The sequence below is a fragment of the Pristis pectinata genome, chromosome 17 (genome assembly GCF_009764475.1).
Source record: "Pristis pectinata isolate sPriPec2 chromosome 17, sPriPec2.1.pri, whole genome shotgun sequence".
Lineage (NCBI taxonomy): Eukaryota > Metazoa > Chordata > Chondrichthyes > Rhinopristiformes > Pristidae > Pristis > Pristis pectinata.
In genome coordinates this window covers 42,180,650-42,202,859 of record NC_067421.1, presented here as the reverse complement: position 1 = coordinate 42,202,859, position 22,210 = coordinate 42,180,650, and the positions used below count along the sequence as shown (strand labels likewise).

The 22,210-nt window shown below is 40.2% G+C and overlaps 1 protein-coding gene across 1 annotated transcript in view; it reads left to right on the top strand.

Annotated features, from left to right (window-relative positions):
* Positions 1–22,210, top strand: part of ep400 (E1A binding protein p400) — a 146,007-nt gene that overhangs the window by 33,997 nt on the left and 89,800 nt on the right. Inside the window, 9 exon segments of the mRNA XM_052031815.1 lie at positions 6,615–6,737; positions 13,014–13,441; positions 16,515–16,814; positions 18,513–18,698; positions 19,901–20,041; positions 21,220–21,301; positions 21,455–21,504; positions 21,771–21,822; positions 21,912–22,001. Coding sequence (XP_051887775.1) covers positions 6,615–6,737; positions 13,014–13,441; positions 16,515–16,814; positions 18,513–18,698; positions 19,901–20,041; positions 21,220–21,301; positions 21,455–21,504; positions 21,771–21,822; positions 21,912–22,001 — 1,452 coding nt within the window.

Sequence of the window (22,210 nt, the reverse complement as noted above, 5' to 3'; positions counted from 1 at the left end):
AGGTAGTTGTAACACAGTCTCATTGAGATTCTAGAAGATGCTTTGAAGTATTGATACAAGAGTAGAACTTAACATTCATAGTGGCTTTTGTGTGCTTGGGCTATCCAAAAGCCAAAGAAATATTGTCAGCAACGTTGATTAAGTTCAGGGATAATGAATGTTTTTTTAACATTTCTTAATCTTTCCTCTTCTCAAGAAAGGAGCCTGGAAAATATAAATGCAAGCTAAATTTGGGAAGTATCTGTATCTTTGTACTGATTGTCACAAACCAGCAACAAAAGAAACACACTGAGCATGATTCAGTGTTAAAAACTATTTTATTAATCACTACTTATGATAATACGTAAAATAAAAGTTTAAAAAAAATGTTAGTATGTTAGAATTCAAGAATGTTAAACCTCGAACGTTAACCCCAAAACTAAACTCTTCGTGTGTGTGTGTGACAAAGTCCAAAACTCCCAGTTCCAGAATGGTTCTTAAAGTTCAGTTCCGCAAGCCATAAGGTGAAACATGAGCAAGGGCTTCTTCAACAACCACCGTTGTCTGAAGATAAGATGTAGATGTAGAAAAACATAGAGAGAGTACATACGAAATCCAAATGTTCCACGGTGGAACCCAAACGACATTTCAGTGTTTACTCGGTAGTGACTTCCTCACCCCGAAAAGCATCCGAACCGTGGTCGTCCACACACAAATACCTGTTTCCTTCTACAGGTCAGCAACAAAGTGAACTCCACCGGATTACTTCCAACTTCCATGCATGGATTTCAGTAGCAAACACAGTTATTGTTTCTCATCCATTGATAGAGAAAACAAGCAGGCTGGTGTCTCTCTCCCTTCTCTCTCTCTCTCTCTCCTTCTTCTCCTTCCTTCTTCAACCACGTCATTACGTCCTTTATCTTCTATTGACGTAAGCACGCCCCACACACACATACACACACACAGATTCTCTATCTTAAAGGGACTTTCACTGAGTCCATAACATGATATAGAGAAAAGGTGGTTGTCACTTCCCTTAGCGCATTTTCAATCAGTTGAATCATTCAACAAGGAATTAGATGAATTTGTGATTCGGGAAGAATAGGTTGAATCGAGTAAGGCTGAATTGAGTTAAGAGTAAGGAAAAGGTGACTACATATGGGTTAGTGCTTATATTCTGGAATTAAACTGGGTTGAATGGATAGTTGCTGATTGAATGGTTGAGTTGCCATCCTGCTTTCTAAATGTACTTCAATTTTATATTTTGCTAGTTTGGTTAAATGCCCATTAGTGTTCAAAGACAATGTAAAACCACACCAAACCAGCCATCAGCCTCTCTCTCTATAATGGTTCAGAATACTCTTTTTCATTATCAGTGATGCCTCCTTATAATTATTTTCACGTAGTAAACCAATTGTATCCATAGTCCCTTCAATGACTACAGTTTCCAGAGATCAGTGTTAAAGTGTCTCTGGTCAATACATTGTTTTTGCACATCATTACACCCTGTCGTTAATGGCAGCAGTGGCCTCCAAGGTTTGAATAAGTTAGCTTCTGTCTTGTCAGTAGCTGGTTTTGCATTTCACCTTGTTGCATGTTGTTTAGCTTTGCACTAATTTACATTTGCAAATTGATATAATTATGAAATATCCTTCAATAGTTCAGTGGCTGTGAGCACTCCCATTTTGAAACTGGAAAGATGACTATCCCACTGAGGGAGGAGATTGTGTGAATACAAATTAGAAATTTGTCAGTCCTGTGCAGTTTATCAACTGTAATCCATGTATTTATTGCCCTTTGCACACAGAACCATTTAGTCCAGTGCTTTGGAAGGAGCTGTGTTTTAAAGTAATTCTAGTTTTTTTTTTGCAAATTAGTATTTATCTATTATTCTGTTTTACCAAGTTGTGGGCAATGCTGTTCTGGTTTCCAAAATGTTCTTTCCCAGTTCCATAGACTTCTAAACCAGTTCTGTCTTGGCTCCTGTCATTAACTGCATTTGTATTTTGAACTTAAGATGTGAGTAATAATGTCCTTGAACGATAGATCACTATGGATAAACCAGGTTTGCTTTATAATTAGTATACAATATCAATCTCCATTTCTAAGTTTTTGTTAGGATTATTATTTATTAAATGTCTTGATGTTTCAGTATAGCAAAATTAACATGGGCACTATGAAGTTCTCAGTTCATGGCAGAATTAACTTTGCAGACATTTGGGATCTGAAGCACTTAATCATTCTCAAAATTTGCAATAGTGATGTTTGATTGCAGTGTTTTTGTTGTAGTCATTAGTTTTGCTTGGGTTAGATTAGATAAACGACTTCAGTATGATGTACAGTCCTGGCTCCAGCTTTCTTCCTGATCAATTGGTAGCAATAAAATAGCCTTGTTAGCTTTGTATTGCCTGGTTGCAGATTTCCTTATATTGCTATTCTAATTTAAAAGAACAATTAAAAATTAGTTACCTTTTTTCTAAAGTGAAACTACAATAACTCATTGTGAGCAAGATTATGGTTTCATCAGTTTGATTAGAGAGGTCATTTACTGCAAACTATAAATTTTACTTTATTCTAATTTGCACCTGACTTGTAATTTTTAGGAAGTTAAATCTATTGTTAATTTGGGTTTATCCAAGCTTGACTGCATTTCAGCTGGCTTTAGTCTGGCCTTGGGAGCCTGGTAGAGGCATAAACACGCAAAGCTCTGGGCTTGTATACCCACAAGGGATCTTTGCAGCAGCCGTACGTGATCAGTCTGACAAGTTCAGGCTTGGGTTATTGAAAGGCTGTGAGTGAATCTGGTGCATGAGGACCAAGCATGGTTTTGAGGTTGGTATAAATATTGTGGGTTTTTTTCTCTCAAGATAAAGAATGGATGTTGAAGCAATAATATATGAAGCAGATTAATTGGAATGTTCTGTAATGAGGAAACACCAATTTGAGGATAGCCTTGAAGATTGGGCTGAATTTTTTTTAGAGTAGTATGAAGTAAATATTTAAAAATTATGAAGGTATTGGATAAGATAAAAGCAGATTGCTGCATTGGTTGAGGGCTCTGAAATAATGGAGCATATTTAAAAGTTTAATGCAAGAGATTTGGGTCAGATGAGGGAAGAACCTCTTTGCGCACAGCTGGTTTGCAGTGAAGTATAGATGAAGAATGGTAGATGAAGCAGAAATCATGTCAATATGTAAGAATTGGGTGGAAGAGTGGTTGGAGGATGCTGGCTCGATACATGGGATAAAGCCAGCCTTCCAATAACCCAAATACCAGTTTTGAATGTGAGTTGAACAGCATGTTTTGTTTTTATTTTAAATTCTATGATCGTGGGTTTAAAATGAGAGAAATAATGAATAGAAGCAAGAAAATTTAAATTATTGAAGGAATTAAATTTTAAGTTGCTTTGAAGAATACTTCTTTAAATAGAATAAACTACTTAAGTTTCATTCAAGTAACTCCTTTGCTTTGGTGTCAGAATTTTAAGGAAGTGAGTCTGATAATAAATTTGTTTATTTGTTCCCTTGTAATAAATTTGATACATGTATTTCTTGGAAAAGAACTTTTTATTTTTGATACCAAAAAACAGAATGCTGGATAAACTCAGTGGGTCAAGCAGCATCTGTGGAGGTATAAGGTGTGAATTGACATCACAGGTGGAGACCCTGCATCAGGACTGAGAGAGAAGAGGATAGATGGTTTCCTGTGTATAGCAGAATGGGGGTGGGGTGAGGGAGGAAGGTTGTGGGTGGCGTGGTGGTATAGAGGATGGTGGGTGATGGGTGGAACCAGATGGGGAGGGGACGATGGGCAGATGGTGGGGGAGAGGGTGGGAAAGGTGAACAAAGGGAGAAGGAAACTAGTCAGTGTTCTCCCCCACCCACTCACCAGTCCACCTGGTTGTCTCGTCCCATTGTTCACCTTTCCCATCCCCTTACCTAGTGCACCCCCTCCCAAACCACGTTCCATCTGCCCATCATCCCCTCCCCATCTATTTCCACCTGTCACCTACCATTCTCTATCTGCTATCCTTGCATGGCCAGACCAAGACCCACAACTACGTGGTGAACTCTTAACTGCTATTCCATTCTGGGAGTCTCTAAAGCTCAGATGTCTGTGGTTTAGTTGCGTTGGTTCAGTACTCGGGCAATAATGCTTGCCTTGCCAGTGATGCTCAACTCCCATGAATGAATGGGGAGTAAAAAGGTTTGGATATGGGAAACAAAAAATTGAACCATCGTACATTGGAAAAAATGGCTGTTTTGCAGAACCTAAGATGGAACAGTTGAGATACAGGAGCCACTGGTGTGACATCCTTATTGATATCTAAGATCTATTTACAAGAATCAAGGGAATCTGAGGATAGAGCAATAAAGTTGAGATAGAACAATTTTCACAATAAGTGGCAATGGTGGCTGAGGGGTCGTTCTGATGCCATCTCCTGTTATTTCTTATATTACTATGTAACCTCCTCTAGCTTTTCAATCCTCTGTAACCTTGACTCCCTGGTCTGTGCTGGTATTAATTCTCCATACCTCCCACTGTATTTGAGACATTTCTTTCTTTAGCACACCTTTCTATTTGCTTGTCCAGTTTCCCCTTAGTTAGAACCCAACCCTTCTTAGTGGGAGTGAGTTACACATTCTCTGGGTAGAGAGATTTCTCTGAATTCCCTGATGTATGTTTTGGTGACTTTCTTACAGTTATAACATGTAGTTCTGAATTTCTCTACAGATGGAAATATCTTCTCTGTTTGCCTTATCTAGGCGCACTACAAAGTTCTGAGGTTCCTTTTGTTGTTCCTGATTTTGAAATCTAAATTAGTGAATAAATACATACGTCAGCTATGTGCTTGTTAAGGGTCAGCTCTGTTCTTGAGGGATTTTAATACATAAATTGAATCACTTCGAGAATAGCTTCCTTCAGGAAAATGTATCTCTTTGAGTAGGTAACGTTTTGAGAATGAAGTACTAACAATTGTTAATGTGAAATGTAATCATTACAGCCATTACCACTTTTGTATTTCTAGCATAGCAGGTCTTCATTTGGTGGAGGAGGGATGATTGATTAAGTATGGCTTTTAGCTGGCATTAGTGCCTGTATTTAGCTAATGGTTAATAAATAGAGTTTCATGATTTGAAGTGATTTGGCAAATGTTAAGACTAGACCAAATATGCAGACCAAAGTTAAGTGATTTTGTAATTTCTATAGTTTTAGTTTCTGCAATAGTAACTCTTTAGCTGAACAATTAATTTAAAAACTAAACTGTCTATTCTACATATTTTTCTATCTGTAGTTCCGTTTATTTAGAATCAATCATTTCAGAGTCCCACAGCTTTTCTCCCTGGAGGTGTGAGTGTAGCTATTGTGTAATATGTGGTACAGTGTGAGGGAAAATAACATTTTGAGTTCTAGCAGAATAGAGCTGCAAGGATCAAGCTTGAGAACCTTGTGACTGTCACTTACAACTATTTTAATTGCTTGGAACCCACCTTGCAGAATGCTGCACTGCAAATGATCCGTAGAAAATGCAGGTTGTGCCTGACATTGGGACAGGAAGAAAAACATCAAAAAGGAACCAAGGAAAAAGTAAATCTGGGGTTACTTCCCTGACCCATCCGGGTGATTGAAACTAGTCCAGGATTCCTACCAGCTCTGGTTAAATCCTTACAGTTCCTACCCTTTAGTCCAAGGTATTCACTTCAGGTTTCCGAGAATTCAGTGGTTTGCCATCCACTAAACAAGCCAGCAGTCTGTTCCAGATATCCATTGTTATCTGGGAAAAGGACCAACTGAGATCTAACCTGGATCTAGTCTCACACTAATTGAAGTATGTTGAGTCTCTGTATCATCCTAAGCTATTTCATTGGAACATGCCATTTGGATGTTCTGTTGGCATTATACAAATCTAATTCGGATCATCCCCAGATCTATTCATCGACAAAGTGTATATATAATCCCAGTTCTTTTAGTCCATCTTGATAACTACAATAACTAAAGTAAATGGGGTAGGTGGCTGCTCTTATGTAGTCATGATTCATACAGGCTTAGTGCAATTAAGTATATTGAAAGGAATTAGTTTCAGGTAGTGGTGATTGGGATACATAAAGACCATATTCTAATGTGTGTGTATCACGTTATATGTCTCTTACACAATGCTCTCTCAATAACCTAATGTTGCTCATGATTTTTTTTTATTTAAGTTGAAAACCCCCAAAGAGCTTCCTCAAATCTTCATGCTGTGGAAAGTGTGACTATATCACTAGCCGGAGTGCCATTCAGTGAGTGCATGCTGCAAACAATGTGATGTAAAAACAATGACCCATCACACAAAAAGCTGATACTTTCAATATACTGCATCCCTTGTTGTAAGGCACCGTTAGTTTGGCCATTGAAAGCACTGTAAAGTTACTTATGAAAGTGAGATGCCTGGCTGTTCACTGATTTGTACAGTACTTCAAGTTTTGAAATCATTTGCATATTCTTCAATTGTTATTTTTGAACAGTTAGGAATTTTGCCGAAAATTGGAAGTCTCGTACATAAAGTCTGCAATGACCTTGAAGGGGAAGTGCTTCAGTAAGTTTTTTTTTACTGCATAATATTGCGAACTCTGTGTTTTGCTTTTGACTTCAGATCAGAATAAAAGGCCACGGATAGAAGGTGGTCGTCATGGAATGGTTTTCCAGCATACATCTGTGACTACTTTAGGATCTCCAGCTATTGTTCCCTTACAGCAACTCATGCCAACAGTGCAGGGTAAGAGACACCAAACGCATCTTCCACATACATCTGTTTTGTCTCATTTACAAGAACTTTTCTTCCATGTGTTTCATGTTGCTGTCATCCTCCGCCAATATCAATATCTATACTGAAGTGAGATTAATTTGTAGCAAGTTTATTTATACTATTACTACCTAATCTTAATGAACATGAAAGTGCCAGTTTTTTTTTAAAGTGCATGTATATTGGTGATGTTTTCAGCAGGCTAACAATTTTAAAAGGGGGGAAAAACTGCAAGAAGGCATAAATTCCTGTCCATCCTTTTTTCCCTCCAGAACTGGTTAACTGGTGCGTTTTAAAGAGGGCTGTGCTATATTGAAAGTATCAGTGAACTATAAATGCAGTATATCAGGTTTTCAGACATTGTGTTGATGCATCGGTATTAATTTCTGTTGAAATGTATTTCTGGCAGAAATGTATTTATCCTTGTGTGGTTAATAAACATTTTATTATTTTTAATGCAGCATGTTTAAATTTCTGAGGAATGTATTTGGTAATAGTCATAAATGACCAGACCAGGTTGTGCGAGGCTCATCTTTTTTAACTGCATAATATTCCCGTTTTCTCTCACGATAAAGGTAAAGTAGGATTTGCGCGTGACTCTAGTAGGCTTCTAAGAGGGTTTACGTGCATTTTAAGGTTCCTTCATTGCTATTTATTTTTCTTGTTGATTATAATTAAGTAGTCAAAAGTCTCATTGCATTATCTCCCTTTTCTCACCATTTCTTTACTCTTTTCATTTCGTTTAACTCATTGGGTGTCAGCAGATGGAATATGATTTCACCAGTGGATGGGATGGAAGGAAGGATGCTGTGAGTTTCAGAGACTTGAGCACGTGATTCAGGTCAATGGTTCAGAGCGGAAGGTGCACCATACTGTTAGAGGGTGCTGTCTGTAGGATATGTAAAACAAGGGCCTGTCTACCCTTGAGTGTATGTAAAACACCTTCTGGCACTATTTGAACGAAAAGCAGGCCTACACAAAAGCTGCTGAACCTAATATGTTTTGTATTTTTGCAGCAAAGGAAATAAATGCTTCAGTTGCATCAGTGCAGACAATGTGGGGAGAGCAATCTTCTTTCTGTGTCCTTTTATGAAGTTTTTCCTTGGTGGTGGCGGTGGGGGCGGGGGGGGGGGGTGGGGAAGGTGGGAGCCTGAAGCATTTGGACAGAACTGTAGGTACAACCTTTGCAGACTTTAACCATAGGTTTCCACATGTAAGATTTCAGCTTTGCTTTTTGATGCATTAAATAGGCAGTGTTAATGCTCAATCAGTATCCATTGCAAAAGATCAGAAAATTAGGCAAAAAAGCATTTGAAGCTCTATTCACATCTAGAAACTGATCTTCTTGACAGGACCACACTCGGCTTGTACTTTCCAACAATTTGTTGCACGCTGATCCGAGTCCTTAAAAGGATGAACCCTTACCCACCAGGCAATGCCAACACACAACGTGGCTGTCACAGAGAAGACAAGAGGCCGCAGGTGACAGAGAGCATGAATTGATGAAAGAGGGCCAGCATCCTAATCTGCACAATAAATGTAAGGAGGGAGGTCCTGTGTGCCAGAGGGTCCAGAAGACCCTTCTAGGGCAACAATAAGAGGAACACAGTAGGAAATGGCTCCACTGTGTTATCTGTGGTGTGAAGAATCCCTATTCATTCAAACATTGCACAGATAAATTTTATGCCCTCACAGGATATACTAAAGGAGTGATTTCATTTATTAGAGCAAGCCTTTATTCGTTGATGTGCTATGATCAGTATAAGTGTTCCTTAAAAAAAGAACATGAATTGTTGTATGTTCTCTGAGCCCTGTTTGCTATTGAAATATGTTGGTGTTGATAATCCGAGTGTAGAGCTTTGGGGACTATCCTTTTGAAGGAAGTTCCTTTATCTCACAGTCACTAATAGACCATGCAGTCACCGTCTTACCCGTCACCTCTGCTGGGAGAGGAGGCTGTTCTGCTGGGAGAGGAGGCTGTTCTGTTGGAACTTCTCCACGTTTTTCTCCATGCTTTTTTGCCTAATTTTCTGATCCTTTGCATGGACACTGAGCATTAACACTGCTTGTCCTCCAAGCTCTCTTGCTTCTGCTGCTCTTAAGTTGTTCATCGGCTCCCCTCCCAGATCTGCAAATTGCTCTTTCTCTGCCCCCATTTGCTGTTTTCTGATTGTTGGGATGAGTGGCATAGAGCACACATTAATGAAATCTGCAGCTGCTGGGCATATACTGCAGCATGTCTCTGGATTCTTCAGGCACTGGATTCTCAGTAGGCACCTAGTGTCACTTGTCTTCTGAAAATAATGTCTAACGCTTGTGGTGGTGGTGATCAGCAGTTTGTGTCAGGAGGCAGGGAAGTAGAGGGTAGCCCTGCATCCAAGTCCTCTGGGCACAGCTGGCTACGGTGAGTCTCTGGCAGTTTTGTCTCCCTGAAGATGAGTGCTTCACGTGCAACCTGAAAACCTGGCACTTTTCATCAGGAATCATCGGGATCTGCAAAAACCTGCACATCTGAGGAGTGGAAACCCTTATTGTTGAGGAGAAGGTGCAATGGTTAATGGCAGCCCTTGTAGGCACATGAAAGCAGTTAGTGGCTTCCAGCGCTCGTGGGAAGCCAACAATGCAGACACCTCTCCTACCCCAATACACAAGATGCTCCCTGCTCCTCACCGAAATCAAATTAGATGAAGACACTTCTTTGTGAGGAAAGTGCCTGGGTGATCTCCCTGATGCTGAGAGGCAACTGCGTGGAGTGATCCTGTGGTGAGCAAGTTGACCTTGATCTGGATGGAAAGAGCAGTCCAGGCATGAGAGCATGGCCAAGGTCTTCTCACAGGATCCTTCATCACAATCCTCGGTGATCAGAAACACGAGCTTGCAAATACTTTGTCCATCAGAGTTATTGAGTGGAATATGACATCTCTGAAGAGTGTGTTGGAGAAAGCTCCTTGCGAATTAGCATGTCTCTATTGCTGCCAACAGTGTCACCATTGAGGCCCTCCTTGAATATCTCGGCTATGTGATGTTGGAGAAGATGCAGTATGTTAGTTTCCGCACTTGGAGCATGTTTGAACGTCCTGTGGTCAGTTCTGAAGCTGATCTGTCAGATTACCCGATGTATGCAGAGTATCCCTTTTAAACAGCGAGAAAAGCAACGGCCCAGTGCAGTGTGCTCCTGGTTGTATGAAGATTATTTCTTGTAGTTTGTGAGTTGCCGCAAGGGCAAATTGAAATTATGTGAAAAGTGATGTCATTGAATATTGGTATTGGTTTATTATTGTCACTTGTTCTGAGGTACAGTGAAAAACTTGTCTTGCATACCAATCGTACAGATCAATTCATTACACAGTGCATTGAAGTAGTACAGGGTAAAAACAATAACAGAATACAGAGTAAAGTGTCACAGCTACAGGCAAGTACCTTGCAGGTAGACAATAAGGTGCAAGGTCACAACAAGGTAGATTGTGAGGTTAAGAGTCTACCTCATCATATAAGGGAATGGTTCAATAGTCTTATCACAGTGGGATACAAGCTGTCCTTGAACCTGGTGGTATGTGCCCTCAGGTTCCTGTACCTTCTGCCTGATGGGAGAGGGGAGAAGAGAGAATGACCTGGGTCGGTGGGGTCTTTGATTACGCTGGCTGCTTCACCAAGGCAGTGAGAGGTATAGATAGTCCATGGAGGGGAGGCTGGTTTCCATAATGTGCTGGGCTGTATCCACAACTCTCTGCATTTTCTTGCGGTCCCAGGCAGAGCAGTTGCCATACCAAGCCATGATGCATCCAGATAGGATGCTTTCTGTGGTGCGTCAATAAAAGTTGGTGAGTGTCAAAGGGGACATGCCAAATTTCTTTAGCCTCCTGAGGAAGTAGAGGCGCTGGTGAACTTTCTTGGCTGTGGCGTATACATGGTTGGACCAGGACAGGCTATTGGTGATGTTCACTCCCAGGAACTTGAAGATCTCAACCCTCTCGACCTCAGCGCCATTGATGTAGACAGGTGCATGTACACTGCCCCCTTTCCTGAAGTCAATGACCAGCTCTTTTGTTTTGCTGACATTGAGGGAAAGGTTGTTGTCAGGACACCATGTCGCTAAGCTCTCTATCTCCTTCCTGTACTCCGACTCATCATTATTTGAGATATGGCCTACTATGGTGGTGCCATCTGCAAACTTGTAGATGGAGTTGGAACAGAATCTGGCCACACAGTCGTGAGTGTATAGGGAGTATCTGCTGTTGGAAAAAGTCAGACTCGCTCAGGAGAAAAGTGCACGGAAGGGTCTGGTCCAGTTTTCCGATGGGTTCTGGAAATGATCACTAATGTTAACTGGATTTGCAGATAAAAAAGGGTAACATATGGTCCATTTTCTAGCATGGTATGTGCAATGTAGCACCTGTTCCAGGACTATTGATTTACATTAGCCTACTCCTCTCAAGCTAACTATGAGCATTTCCTTCATGATTCTCTCTCAGAACTCCTGTGATCATGTACCTACATTCATAAACTGTCAATGTAATTTTACCAAATCAAAGAAAGATTGTAGGATTGAAAGGGGGGCATTTGGTCCCTTGATTCCATGCTGGCTGTATGCAAAATCCCACCGGTCCAGCTCCCATGACTTCCTTCCTGAGCCCTGCAAATTCTTTCCCTTCTTTTCAGCTCCCATTTTGAATGGCACAGTTGAATCTTTAAATTTTGCAAAGGAAACGCTAAGAGGTGAAACATAACTTCACTGCTAATTTTCTTAATCTTTAGATAACAAGAGGGGTAAGTTTATTATTTTAACTCCACCTTATGGGATTCAGCCTGGGCATATGAAGCTGCTTCATTGCATTGTGAATATATGTTTTTGCATTATATATTTCCATGAATTAAGCTAACAGAACCACTGAACAACTTTTTCATAGACCTATGGAAAGAATTGAAGACTGCATGTTCGGTACAGGGATTGAAAGGAGTTTGGGAGATTTCTGACAGGGTGTGATATTCTTCTCTGATCAATTTCTGTGCCAGTAAGCTCAATACAGTAATTGCATTGTATTATTTGAATTCCCTGGGAATTTTGTTTCTTTAATTGTCATCTAATAAACTCCTAATCTGATTTAACGGTAGGTTTGAGGAAAATGTGTGTGCTTCATCGTGCATTGTTAAATATTTCATGGTTTACTTTAGTACAACCTATAAATATGTTTTGGTGGCATCTTGCCTATCTGCACAGTATGGAGCAGGTGGTGTAGTGTCAGTAAACTGTTTATTAAAAAAAATACTCAGGCTATGCCAGGAAAGTAACTGCTGACTTCCAAAAGGGAAGCTCTGCTCCCAAGGAATTTTGCCCTCTCCAATGTGCTGAAAAGGTTCTGTTTGCTGCAGATCATTTGGATTTAAAAGTTAGTTTATACTTTTGAGCTGCTTGGAACTTAATGACTATTTTCTTCCAGTGCGATGTTACAGAGAATCGAAGTGTACATTGTTGAAGGAGGATGTTCTGCCTATGCTACCTGTGACTCCTGAGAAAAGCTATCCGATTAGTGCTACACCCCTGCCCTTTTCCCTACAGCCCTACAAATTTCTCCCCTTCAAGTATTTATCCTATTCGCTTTAGAACATTACTGATAAATGTGCTTCCATCACCCTTGGCAGCTGTGTTTTCCAGATGATGAATACTAACTAAAATTTATCCTAATCAGTTCGCTGGTTCTTCACCTAATTATTGTGAACTTGTGTCTCTGGTTACTGACCCTCTTGCCATAGGAAGATTTCTTTCGTTTTACTCCATCACAATTTCTATAATTTTGAACGCTACTAATATATTTCCCCTTAACATTTCCTGCTTTACAGTGAACCAATCCCAGCTTCTCCAATCTATACACATCACTAAACTCCTTCAACCCTCATAAATTTCTGCACTTGCTCTAAGGTCTCTATCTTTTAAGGTGTTATGTCCAGAATTGGACAGCTAACTGCAGTCAGTGCCTAACCAGTGATTTATGAAGATATTGCATAACTTCCTACCCTCTGCATTCTCTGCTTTTATAAAGCCTATAATCTTGTAGTTCTGATATTTGGGGGTGTTTCAAAGCCTGGCACTATGTATGGATATATATATATATATATATATATATATATATCTTTGCTACTTGGTCATTTTGCTGATTGCATTTGTTCATCATTTACTAGCTGTAGCTGAAAGAATTAAGACAAGAACAGCCAATGCTGACTCCGTGTTCTCTGTGTTTAACATCTCTACAGGTGGAATGCCCCCCACTCCTCAGACGATACAGCTCACGGGCCAGAAACAAAGCCAACAGCAGTACGATCCTTCCAAAGGGCCGCCAGTGCAGAATGCAGCCAGCCTGCATACACCACCACCCCAACTGCCTGCTAGACCTACATCTATACCATTGACCCCAATCCCAGCTGCCATTCAGTTGGCACAACAGCACATGGTTGAAACCCAGCTGCAGCCCCATACCCAGCTCCAGCCTCAACCCATTCTCCAGGCCCAGGCCCAAAACATCCTTCAGGTCAAGAACCAGCCACAGCCCATTTCTCTTTCTCAGTCTCAGACTCAACTCCAGTCTCAGCTCCAGCAGCAGGTGCAAGCTCCACTTCACGTACCGATGCAAACTCAACCATCAGCACAACTTCAGCAGTCACAAGCACACCTTCCACAACAGGTAAAATTCGGCAGAAGAATATCCTATTTGAATCAAATGTACTTGTAGCAATGAATAATGCTTGCTGCAACAGAAACCAAAGATTTCACCTTTGTTTATAGTTTGGTGCATTTGTTCTTTCTCACTGTTTAAAAACTTTTATTGTTTGTGGCTCAAACCGTTCCAAGTTTCCAGTTTGTGAAGCAATGAATCTTGGAATCCCGGTGCAGTCCATCAAATCTGTGTCAGTGGAGACACAAGAGACTGCTGGTGCTGGAATCTGGAGCAGCATGCAATGTGCTGGAGGTACTCAGTGGGTTGAGCAGCATCTGTGGGAGGAAAGGAATTGTCGACATTTTGAGTCTAAACCCTGCATCTGCACTGAGAGTGGAGAGGCGAGATGGCCAGTGTAAAGAGGGGAAGGGGAGTGGGTGAGACAGGAGTTCGAGATGGTTGGTGGACTGAGGAGGGGTGTACATTTCAGGCAGGTGGTAGGGGAGGGGAGCAGGGGTGGAGTTGGGAGACAGTGGCAGGTAGATAGATAGATGCAGACAAAGAGAGGAGAAAACAAAATCTGTCAGTTCTTTGGTAGAGCAAGCAATTAGTCCCACCTCATTGCTTTTCCCCCCAGAAGACCACAGTTTTTTTTTTAAACTGTTTATGCATTAACTGTTTAGCAAAAACCATTTGAAGTCTTGAATCTGTAGTCACCATCTTTCAGGCAAGGCATTCCAAATCTTAATCATTTATCATTAAAACTTTCAGTTCTAAATAATATTAAATATTTATTCCAAATACTAAATTCTGCAGCTGTGAAAATCTAAAATTAAAGAAGAAAGTGACAGAAATACTCTGGGCCAGGCAGTATTTGTAGAGTTAGAAACAAATTTAATATTTCATCAGAACTAGGAAAACTACTTATCAGTATTGGTATCATCGGATTCGGGATAAAGGTTTTAAGTTGCAGGCTTACATACTCGAGGCATTTGCAGTTTCAGATAATCAGCCATTCCATTCTTGTATCTGATTTTCAGCATTCAGATTTTTCTCTTCCTCTGGCAATTCTGCATTTCATTCATCCCCTCTGAGTTGCATCTCTTCTTCACCCACCTGCACCACTTCTCATGGAGTCGTTGGGAGATTAAGAATGGAAACACGCCCTTTGTCCTACTAACCTTTTCCCCAGGTTCAGGGCAATTCACTGTAGCCAATTGATCTACCAACATTCATGTTTTTGGGATGAAGGAGGTAAATTTTTGTGATTCGTGCACTTGGACATCTAGATCCCTCTGAACTTCATTCATTTACAGTCTCGCTCCATTTATATAATTTGCCTTTTGATTCCTGTTATGCAAGTACATGATCTCACACTTCCACACATTAAACTCCCATTTGCCAGGATTTTGCCCATTCTGTCAATCTACCTATATCCCATTGCAGAACCACAATATCCTCGTCACATGTCCTTCCGTCTATTTTTCTATCATGGAAACCTTGCGTTTCGTTCTCTCCTCAGAGGACCAAGAACTGATCTGTGGGGTACTCCACGAGTTGCATTCCTCTAGCCAGAGAAGTGCCCATTTATTTCCAACTCTTAGGTTTTCAATCCATGCTTATACATTTCCTCCAGTACCTTGGGCTCTTAATTTATGCACCAGTCCCTGACATGGCAACTTGTCAAATGCCTTTTGGAAATCCAAATATACTACATCTACAGGTTCTTTATCAACTCTTCCTGTAACATCCTCAAAGAATCAGAGCAAATTTGTCAAACATGATTTAAGAAGAATGAAGGGCTGTAGTTACAAGAGGAGAGTGGGTAGGCTGGGTTTGTTCTCACAGGAGTGTGGGAAGCTGAGGAGTGACCCTGTAGAGGTATGTAAGATTGTGTTTGATACTGTTTGATTTGATGTTACACATTTTCTCTCGCAATCAATTTTCTCCCTTATGAGCTTCTTAATCTTTTGCTGTTGGGTCCTAAAAACTTCCCATTCCTCTGGTCTATCACCAGCCCTTGCCACTTTGTATGCCCGACATGATTTGCTGTATTCTTCCTGATTGGTACAGCTCAGTATCCTGCAGATGCACAATGAATTTGGAGCACTTGTCTCTGTATTTTCCGATGTAATCAGCACTTAGTCTGTCATAAAGCTATACACAAACTTCTTTACGACCATCTGAACTTGCTTGACAATAAATATCAATGAATAAATTATATATTCTGCATATGAAGTGTTAATGTCAAGTTACATTAAAAATTGAACAAACATGGAAGGTACAGTGTGGGAAGAGTTTTCACACTGACCCTTGCCAGTGTTTGTTTTCCACAGAGCCTCTTCCTACACCTGTTCATCTTTCATTTCCTATGTATTATTTGGCTTGTAGTTAAATGTGTCCTGCCCTTTATCTCATCCACTTCCTGTGGCAGCAATTTCCACATTCTCACCACTCTGGTTAAAGATGTTTTTCTTGAATTCCCTTTGTGATTTAATACTACCTTTTATTTACGACCACCTAGTTCCCATGGTGGAAATCTTCTTTGCAGCCACCTTTATAAACCTCTACACATCTCAGAGTTATATTTTTGTTATTCCAAGGTTAAGAATCTAGATAGATGAACCCCAGTGTTTTGTTTTTCTAATGTGATGCTGCTTTTAGTGATTTGCAGATTTGTGCCCTTGTGTCTCTTTACACTTCCACCCCACGTTGACTTTCATTTATCAAAATAAATGAGCTCCCTATTCTTCCTGACAAAATACTGCAGCACTCTTGTCCAGAGTGAAATTTGTTTTTCCAACTTTCATTGCCCTGTCTGCTCTTTTAGTGATTTTTCTTTCTCTGGGCTTGGAAACATTTCCACATTCCTGGCCTGCCCTGTAAAACCTTCATGCAATCCTTAGTGAGTTTGTCTTGTTTCTCCTGATTTGGTGTCCATTCCTCTACTTGATGCGTTGCACGGCATTCTTCAAGTATGTTTGTGGCTAGTGTTTTGGCAATGTAAGCAGTTCTAATTTTCCAGTGATCTTGCAGCTTCTGTAGAGTACACGAATTTCCCTTTGGTGATCAGTTTTGTTTACTCTTTGATTTCATCTAGACTGTGACGTTGATGCGATCAACGAGTGAGACTGGCCAGGCATGCCAACGACTGATTGCCAACTCACTGCCTACCTCATCTGTGCCGCAAGTGACCCTTTCAGGGACAGTTTCCTCTGCTCCTGTGCATCAAACGTTGACTCGGCCAGTGTCGCCAGTTTTGCAAGCAAAGTCACAAGGGTTGGTTGGCCTATCTGTCATAGCACCACCCAAAGCCCAAGTGGTATTACAGAATTCAGCACCTGCTTCACAGGAAAACACTACGAACGCACAAGATAAAGTTGTTGAACAAGTGAAACAGGTGGGAACGGCATTTGTAATTTTGGTCTTTTTAATTGTGGCTTTTGTCAACAACAAGAAATGTAAGAAGTAGAAGCAAGCAGGCTATTCAGATGCTTGTGTCTGCTTCACATTCAGTAAGTTTGCACTTGGTCTTTTACCTCAGCCCTGCTAACCTGCACTGGACCCTTATCCCTTGATTCCCTTGATTATTGAACAGATTAAGGCATTGAAGTTTGAAATGATTCTGACCTAACAAACTTTTTGGGGGAGTGTGTTCCAGATTTCACTCCTCTTTGTGAGAAGTGGTTCCAGAAATGACCTCTGAACACATTATAGAGTGGGAAAGTAAAAGCTCTGAGTATACAGATCGAAATGAATCAATAAATTTGAGATGCTATAAGTTATTCTGAAAATAGGGGTTGTTGTTAATGATTGAAGTCTTAAACATTGCTGCTTAATACTGACTTGTATTTGTGACAGGTTTTGACTTAGCAACTAATTTTTTTTTCTCAATTCCATACAATCACGTGTGCAATTCCTTGGGTAAATTTGAACCTGACTTCCACAACTGAACCACCCAGTGCAGTATAGTTTTTATATGTTACTTTATATGATTGTTCAGTGTGACAGGAGATCATCATTTGTCTGAATAGAATTTTTGAAGCTTTTGCACTTGCTCTTCACTCATGTTTCTAACTTTTTCAAATTTATATCTATTCCCTTATCAGTTTGTTTTCACCATATGTTTAGACCCTGCATTTCAGATTATAACAGCTTGCCGTTTTTGAAAATAAATCTTCCTAAGTTTTTTTTTGATTCTTTTGCTAAGAACCATAAATCTGCATTCTGTGGTTACTGGCCTGAGGAAGCTGTTTCTCTCTATACCTTGTCAAAATGTCTCCGTGCTCTCTTCACTCCTCCTCTTCACCTTCTCCATTCCAAAGAGAACAACCCCTACATCTCTCGGCTCTTCATGAAACTGATGTATCAGTTTAGTGAATTTCTTTTGTAACCTCTCCTGATGGGAAGATTTTAAGCCTTTTAAAAACAAGGGAGGGAATTTGCGCATCCTTATTATGTTTGAAATGGGAGGTGTTTTTAAGTGTGGGCGTTGCTGGAAAGGAATTTGCTCACATTAGGTGTGTATCCCACTATGCCCTTCCAATCCAAGTACTTGTCCAAATACCTTTTAAAAGTTGTATCTGCTCGTACTACCTCCACTGGCAAGTTGTTCCAGAAATTCGTCACTCTCCTTGTGGGGAGGAAACTTATCCCTTGGATCTCCTTTAAATTTCTTCCCTCTCACCTTAAACTTGTGCCCTGTAGTTTTAGACTCCCCTGCTCTGGGAAAAAGATTTTGACTACCTGTCCTATCAATGCACCTCATAATTTTATAAACCTCTATAAGGTCACCCCTCAGCCTCCTACATTCCAGTGAGAATAAATTCAGCCTATCCAATCTCTCCCTATAACTACAGCCCTCTATTCCAGGCAACATCCTTGTGAATCTCTTCTGTTCTCTTTCTATTGCTACCACACCCTTCGTGTATTGTGGTAACCAGAACTGTATGTAATACTCCAAATGACGTAAATACTTGAGTCCCCAAAGTGCGTCACGCTGCACTTGTTGGGATTAAATTCCATCTACCAACAATCCGCCCAACTTCCCATCTGATCTGTACCCTGCTGAATATTCCTTCGCTCATTTCATTGATAGGAAAACCAGATACATCAACGGATTTCAGAACTTAGGAAAGAAGGGTTGTGGTCAATGAGAAGACTACCACGACTCCAGGAAGCACCACGGCCGAAATCTCACTGGGATTACTTGCTGGAAGAAATGCAGTGGATGGCAGCAGATTTTGCTCAAGAAAGGAGGTGGAAGATGGGCATTGCTAAAAAGGTAAGTCTGTCCCTGGCCTCAAAGGGAAGAATGTGTATTTTTACATCCTTATATGCCTGTATCAGGATATGGAGTATCCACAGAAAAGAGTTTTGAGGTGCAGTTGCTGCTTTTATTATTGGGAAGCACAGCAATTAGCTCAAAGCAAATATGGGCTGAGATGAATAACACTTTATATTCATTTTCAGGACCTGGGCAGTGCTGGCAATCCTGTTCCTATTGCCTTTGAAAAGGTGGTGGTGAGCCATCTTGTTGAACCTCTCCAGGCCTTCTGAAGTAGGTTCTCCCACAGTGCCAGAGTGTAGGGAGTTGTAAGATTTGGACCCAGGAATGAAGAAGGATGGCAATATATTTCCAAGTCAGGATGGTGTGCAACTTGGAGGGAAGCCTGTAGGTGGTGGGGTTCCCCTGCACCCTCTTCCCTTGTCCTTGGTGGTTGAGGTTATAGGTTAGAAGGTGCAGTTGGAGTAATCCAGGTTTGCACCTCCAGTGAATTTTGTAGATTATGCATATTGCATTCTTGGTGTATTGTTAGTAAAGGGAATGAATGTTTGGCATGGTGGATGGGGTCCTTGGATCTTGGTGTTCAATCTGCAGTTGTGCTCAATAAGACTTGAGTTTTGGTCGAAGAAAAACTCCAAAAAGCACTTGGAGACAGCCTGATAATGTAGAACATTCTTTATTAATCCAAGTCTTTCTCTTGATGCAGTGTTTAAAGTAATAAATTGACCTGGTTGGATAAATATGCAGAAAGAAATGGGCTGTAAATGCAAGATAGCATCAAATATATTTAGTGGGAAATTGAGGAAAAATTTCTTTAATTCGTTTTGAAATTGAGAAAAGATGTCTTTAGTTCGGTGAGAAAATAGGACTTAAGACTGTAAGGGAGTTGGAGGTGAACAATAGAAATTCATTTCAGTGGAAGTTGAGATTACACATGGGAGAAAGAAATAAAAGGTTTGCGCTAGGGTGAGATGGTGGGCAGAAGAAGTGAATGGTCCAACAAGGTCGAATTGTCCATTATTATGCTTTAAAATTCCATAAAATATTCCTTTTGAATTCTTTTTGAATTGGAGGAATTAATGTCTGTAATTGTCATTAGTAAGTGATACATATAAAAATATTTTAAATATTGTTCCTTTTTGTTGTGTTGTGGAAATACTGATTTAGAAAAATATTTGGTAATTGTTTTCTGTAACCAGCTTGCACGGACTGTTGTACGGCATCATGAAGAACAGAGGCTGAATGAAGAGCGAGCCAAGAGAGAAGAACATGCCAAATTAAGAAGAAAAGCAGCCTTGGTGGCAAGAGAAGTGCTGCACTTCTGGCGTAATATTGAAAAGGTAAGATATCTGACGATTTTGAGAGTTAAAACAAAAAGTAATTCTTTAATCAACTATAAGTTGGATGAGTTCCAGTAAGTGGTGGATATAACGTAATGGGCATGTCAACTGAAACATTAATGTTAGTGACTGACAGCATGTGTGAGATACTTGCATTTATGAGAAGTTTTGAATCAAAGCAAAGTTTAACCATTATGGTGCTGAAGTGTAGGTGTGATGTAGTTTGTGTTTGTGGCTGATACTTTATCATGTATGTTGTGGTAGTTACTGTGCATCCTAAGTTTATGTTGCCCACTATGCCTTAGCCCCAAGTTCTGGAATTCCCTCCCAAAGCCTTTCTGCCTTTCCTTCTCCAATATGCTTCTTAAAAACTTGTTAATTCATCCAGTTTTTGGTCACTGGTCGCAAGATCTTTGTTGTGCTACGTTAATTAATCTATGTAAGAGCAAGTAGTTTTCTGACCATTAACTGTAGTTGCCTGCCTCTAAATCAACTAATTTGATTTGAGTGATTTAATGTCGACTTGAACATATCCAGGCAGTTGTTTGGGAAGGATGAAGTAGCCAGTAATGAATTTGCTGTTCAGCCTGTCAAATCCCACTAAACCTGGAGTAGAAGATATTAGTGAATTGAACCCAGTGTGATGAGGTGATTGTGAAAATGAACAGATTTGGTTTCTTTCGTCTACTTGACCCCTGTAACACACTGAAGAAGTGTGAAAGTCTGCTGGATTTGAAGAAGTGGTTGGTTGTCTGTGCTCATTGGAAGTTTGTGTCTAATAGACAACTTTAGAAAGCCCTGTGTGAGTGGGACTTGCTCTGAAAATCCCCCTATAAACCCCTCGCTTTCCCATCTCCCTCTCCTTAGAGACTTGGCCCCTTGACCTTTTATTATCTCCATATTGACTTGGGCTTTTCTTGCCTGAGTAGACCTCCGTGAAGCATCCCTTGCCATGTTATTTTCTACACCAATGCCAACAGTTTTTATTTTCCAACATGTAACTCTTCAAAAGTTCTGAACATAAGGAAGAAATCCTCTTGGATGTTCAGTTTTTTTGGAAGTAATGCCTGGCAGTGAGAAAATATCTTCTGCTGACAATTGCCTGATGTAGAGAATGCCTTGAGTATGGAATGGTAAATGGAATGGTGTTTTCTTAAAGTTCTCTTTTCTCTTTACAGGTTGTAGAAGTCAAATTGCAGCTTTACATGGAGGAACAAAGGAAGAAAGCATTACTTCTACGAAAGGGGTCATCAAACAAAGGTTAAGAATGTAGTTCAGTATTTATTTAAAGAATTGTTGGGTTTACTTTTGGCGAGTCAAGGCAAAGCACAAATATCCTACAGGTTACTTGTTGACTTTAAATCTGTAAATGTTTGAGGTCTATAATTATAACGTTTAGCTCTTCTTTTCCAGATCAAATTTCTGTCTCTTCTTGGCCTCTGTCAGAAAAGCAAAGTGAGACAGTAAGTTCTCAAATGGACCATTACTGTAATGAACTATTTGAACTGCAGTGTTAATAAAGATTTTCAGTATATGTAAAAAAAATAGTGAAGAAAATGAAGACCTATTGTGGTTACTGTTTCTTTAAGTGATCTAATAGAGAGTTGTTATCAATGTGAAGTAAATCAGATTTTGACCAGATCAGTAAAGTCTTTTGCAATCCTTGTAGTTATTGAAACTTAATAATCGTGATGGATGCCACGTTTGAAGTTGCATTTTTACTTCATAGGATCCATTGGGTAATGAAAGCAGAAGAAAATCTGGTGATACTGGGGATGCAGGTTCGTTGATCCTAGGCTAGCGCCAGCCATTATTTGTATTTATACCTGCCTGCAGATGGAACTAAAACTGTTACAACCTTCACTTTCAGTGGAAGACTGTGAGGAAACCATTGAAGAACAGGAAGCCATCGAAGGCATTATTGACCATCAAACTGAACTGGCAGACCTAGCCAAGCAAGGTAGTTGGGCCACTTTTGTTAAAATTACAGGAATCAGATTTACTGGTTGTGGAAAAGGACGCAGCAGAGATTTGCCACAAAAGTGCACAGCAGAGTAGTATCCTGAGGGCATCTTGTATTAACTACGAGCTTAAAAGATTGAATATTGATTTGAGTTTTTTTACTATCATAAAGAGATTAAATTGATTCTTAGTTTCCTCTGGAGAGGA